The following is a 5,000-nucleotide window of genomic DNA, read 5'->3' as shown; positions in this document are numbered from 1 at the left end:
CTAATTTAGGATTTTGATGAAGAGTCTCTGTCTTCACACACACACACACACACACACACACACACACACACACACACACACACACACACACACACACACACACACACACACACACACACACACACACACACACACACACACACACACACACACACACACACACACACACACACACACACACACACAGATGTGTGCACTGTGCATGCACAGAGAAACACATACACTGGCATCCAAGGGAAGTTCTTTTTCTTGTCATGTATTCCAGGGCTACATTTCTCTCTGTCTTCCGGTCTTTCGTTTATTGTCTGCTGCAATTCTGCCATTTACGTAATGCAGTCAGGTCTATCTATATGTGTGTACTTTGTTTTGTGCAGAGAGTACAAGTAGAAGCATGTTACAGACGTAATTACAATACTGGTAGTATGGTATTACAAAGTTGCATCCATGTAAAAGCACACTACTAGCTTTGTAAGTACACCCACATCAAAACTGCTACTTCTACTTCATACATCTCTAGTGTTATGTCTGATAGTAGAAAGATTAGAAATCTGCACACTACAGCTCCGATTTTAAGGTTTATTCAAGACAGCCAAGGTTTCGACCCAGCAGGGTCTTCATCAAACATGCCTGTCCTGTTGTCAGCTAAAGTGGCCTACGGTAGGGTAGCTAAACCCAAATGAACCCAGTGACCATTGTCAGTCAGACACAACAGGAGCACGTGGCTGCCTTGTCCCCTGCAGGTAGCTGACCAACTCCATAACGTCACCGGTCTCTCTCTCTCTCTCTCTCTCTGTCTTCCTGTCAGAGATCCCGTTTTGTGCAGTGCTGCAAGTCTGCCCTTCGATGCAGTTGTAGGGCCTACAGTGTAATATTATATAATATAATATATATGATAACCAATGATACAGTATAGAGGGATAGGGTACGTTATAATCTGTGGTGAAGCAACAAGTCGGTGATGATAGCCTAATATAATACATTATTAGTTGAATATCATATAATACAATATAAACTCAATATAATTTCGTATAATATAATATAATATCATATCATATAATTTAATATAATATAATATATAATATAATATACAATATAATATAATATAATTTCTTTCACTTTCACATAATATTAGCTGGCTTTTTTTATTGGTTGTCAGTTAGCATGGGCTAGCTAACCCCAAATAAACCCAGTGGACCTCATAGACACCATACTAGCACGTGGCTGTTGTGTCGTGTCCCCTGTAGCTCTCAGACTCTGACTCCAGTGTCGATTACGTCATCCGTCTCTCTGTGTTCTAGTCATGCAGCTCTGCCTCTTTGATTACACCATGATGCACTTTTGAAAAAACGCAGAAGAATTTTGAGCTGAATCTTGCATATCCTAGCCTAGCCTAGCCAGGGAAATCCCATGCTGCTTTGCACAATTGTTCCGATCTGAAAAGACAGCATAGATTCTATCCCTCAGTGAGGGTTCCAGATCATGAGCGTAAACCACACACTTTGCTTCCAGATTTTGCATAGGTAGCCTCCAGACTTGTGTCTCACTTGTATTGTGAGCTCTTTTGGTGATAATCTGGCAATGCTGTATACGTACATGCGCTGTCAATTATTTAAGTGGTAGTGTAAGTCTCATTTTTATACTGCATACAGTCTATGGTAGTCGTTTTATTGTTGTGTGCAATTCCCAACCACCACCATCCCTCTCACACATTCACTCTTTCTCTCTTTCTCTCTCTCTCTCTACCCTCTCTTTCTCTTTCTCTTTCTCTTTCTCTTTCTCTTTCTATTTCTCTTTCTCGCACATGCATGTATTATTTCTTGCAATGACATACAAGAACACTTTTAACTAAAACCCCTTCTCTCTCCCCTCTCTGTCTCTCTGTCTCTCTCTCACGGTCCCGCCCCCCCTCAAGACCTAACCTAACTAAGCCAACATACAGCTACACAGGGGGTGCAGTGGTGCAGCGTGCTGCTGTAAGCCCCCCACATTTGGGATTGCATTCCCATAGGGACCCCGGTTCGAGTCCGGCCGGGGTCATTTCCTAGTCCTACCCCAAATCTCTTTCCAGCTCATTTCCTGTCTCCTCTCACACTATCCTGTCACAATGAAGGCCCAAAAAGCCCCCAAAGCATACTTTAAAAAAGACAAAAAAACATACAACTGTTAAGTTCACTAACCTTCTCTCTCCCTCTCTCCCTCTCTCCCTCTCTCCCTCTCTTTATCTCTCTCTCTCTCTCCTCTCCTCTCTTCCTCCTCCAGACGAGGGCCAGACGGTGTGCTCGGGCCCGGTGGACATGGTGGGCCAGCGGCTGGCGGAGGTGGGCCTGCAGCTGCGCGCGGACTGCCACCAGGGCCTGGGCTACTGGGACTACCTCTTCTTCATTGCCATCGGCTTCGTCATCTTCTCGGCGGGCACCGTGTCCGCCTGGGTGATGGGCGTGCTCATGGTGCTCTACGAGCGCTACAGCAAGCGCAAGAGCGAGGAACTGGACAGTGACGACGAGGAGGACCACGGAGGTGGAAGAGGAGGAGGTGGAGGTGGAGGTGGAGGAGGAGGTGGTGGTGGTCTGGGGAGCAATCATGGCAACGGGGACCTCAGCAAACCGGGCATGCAGGTGTGAGTGAGGTGGGGGGAGGTGTGAGGAGGTGAGAGGAGAGGAGCAAGTGAGGCGTTGCCTTGCGTGGTGTGGGGGTGGGAGAGGAGAGGAGAGGGGAGGTGAGGAGGAGATGTGGTGTGTGTGTTGGAGGGGGGTGGGGTGGGGGGGGGTGTTGGATAACTCCTACCTCTACCCTGACCTGAACTTTCAACCCCCCCACACCCCCACCCCACCCAGAGAGGGGTGCACCCCCCCTACTACCACCACCACCACCACCACCACCACCACCGACCTGATCTTCCAAAAGACCCACCTCTCTTTACTCACACCCCAACTGGATGCTGCACACACAGATGGGGACGAGAGGATGGGCAGCAAGGAAGCAAGGATGGATGGATGGATTAAAAGAACGGATGGAAGGAAGGAAGGCACACTCTTACTTATATGCACGCCATGCCGGAACGACGGACTATGAAAGAAAAGCTCTACTCTACTCTTGAAATACTATCTGTTCTTTATAAAGATATGTCTTTGCAATTGATCAAAAGAGAGTGTTGGGAGTATTCCAAAGATAGAAAGAGAGATGTGGACACACACGCACACACACACACACACACATGCACATGCATACATACGCACAGGCGCACACACACACACACACACACACACACACACACACACACACACACACACACACACACACACACACACACACACACACACACACACACACACACACACACACACACACACACACACACACACACACACACAGGGTGTCAAGGATTGGGGGTGGCTATAATATCCCTTTATTGCAGAGCATTGAGTGTTGAGCAATCCCTTCTCTTCCAGTCAGCTGATGAGGGAAGTATCCCATCATGCCTGTGGTTGGGGTCAGGCAGGGGTCGTTGACATGGCGACCAAAAAAACAGAAACAACAACAAAAAATCGAACTCTACACAACTGTACCGTTGCTTGTGTTTGAGCATAGGCAGGTGCTCTCCTAGCCTGTGCAGTCGAGAGAGCTCAGTCAGTGATGGGAAAAAGATAGATAGATAGTCAGTGATGGGCAAAAGGTAGATAGATAAAAAGATAGATAGATCAAGTCAAGTCAAGTCAGGTGCGCTTTTATTGTCACTTTCTTCATATGCACAAGTCATACAAGGAAAATGTAATTATGTTTTCTCTCTATACCATGCCAGGACATAGACGTACACAATACTGACATTTTTACAGACTGACATAAAGTGCAAGACAGGACAAGTAACAGTGATGGACTGGTAACAAATAAGTGGTCAATAATAAAAAATAAAAAGATAAAAAGATAGATAAGACTTTATTGTCCCCAAGGGAAAATTCGTTCTCACCATACAGGGTGCAGTCACCGCAGAGCAGCGCCTAGTTACAATGCAGGGGTGCATTTCTCAAAACCAAAGTTGCTTACTACATTATCTACTTTGTTGTTTTCAATGCATCTTTCCATTGGCAACTACCGAAGTTGCTAACAGGCTAACAACTTCCCTTTTGAGAAATGCACCCCAGTGCCACATCTTCCAAATGACTCTCGTTCACCTGTCCAATTCAGCCAGATGATTGGCTGCTTGAATAATAACCTGGTTGAATTGGACAGGTAGAACAAAATATTTTGGAATACATGGCACTAGATTGTAGCTAATGAATCTCTTAGGGAGTCCTAGGCAGAGCTTGGTCTTAGTCTATGGGGACAAAATCAGGTTTTGTCTCCGTGTGCAAATGGAGCTTTGGTAGACGAGACCAGGGCCACCCGCATACTAGCACACGCACACACACGCACACATATGCACACACACACACGCACACGCACAGGCGCACACACACACACACATACATACATAGGCTACACAAACATACACACTGAATGCACATACAGTATGCACAGAGAAAGAGAGAATAGGAATTAAAATGTACTGTATACTTGTGTGTTGGTCAGGCTGTTGTGGAGATAAGTGAGGCTCTCGTCATCATCATGCATCTAGCAGCAGCTGAAGAAGACAGTCATTCAGTTGCGGGACACATGGAGTGTGTTCCAATATGTGACCTTGCGTCCTCCACTTGTGCTTGTGTGCATTTCAATATCTCGTAAAAGCTCAAATGGTAAGTAATTTTCTCATTTGCAAACTAAATGGTGAATGAAGAATAGTCCCCCCGAAAATATTTTTGGCTAGGCTGACAGCGGGGAAATGTAATTGTTTTCTCCTCGGAGGAGGTTGCCAGGAGGCGGGGCGAGGCCACAAGCACAAGTGGAGGACGGGAGTGTGCATATTTGAACACATGGATGCGAATTTGGCCAAGCGAATTCAACTTTGCCATTAATTCCTACAGTATGAGCGAGGCGAAGGCAACCTAGCGAAGAGGAACGAAGCA

The 5,000-nt window shown here is 46.2% G+C and overlaps 1 protein-coding gene across 1 annotated transcript in view; it reads left to right on the top strand.

Moving 5' to 3' along the window:
- Positions 1 to 2,830, top strand: part of LOC134450720 (leucine-rich repeat-containing protein 52-like) — an 87,474-nt gene extending 84,644 nt beyond the window's left edge. Inside the window, exon 3 of the mRNA XM_063200667.1 lies at positions 2,260 to 2,830. Coding sequence (XP_063056737.1) covers positions 2,260 to 2,621 — 362 coding nt within the window. The 3' untranslated portion in view covers positions 2,622 to 2,830. The remainder of the gene's footprint in view (positions 1 to 2,259) is intronic.
- The last annotated feature ends 2,170 nt before the right edge of the window (positions 2,831 to 5,000 follow it).

Source organism: Engraulis encrasicolus, chromosome 6 (genome assembly GCF_034702125.1).
Source record: "Engraulis encrasicolus isolate BLACKSEA-1 chromosome 6, IST_EnEncr_1.0, whole genome shotgun sequence".
In the NCBI taxonomy this organism is placed as follows: domain Eukaryota; kingdom Metazoa; phylum Chordata; class Actinopteri; order Clupeiformes; family Engraulidae; genus Engraulis; species Engraulis encrasicolus.
This window is presented reverse-complemented; position numbering and strand designations above follow the sequence as displayed.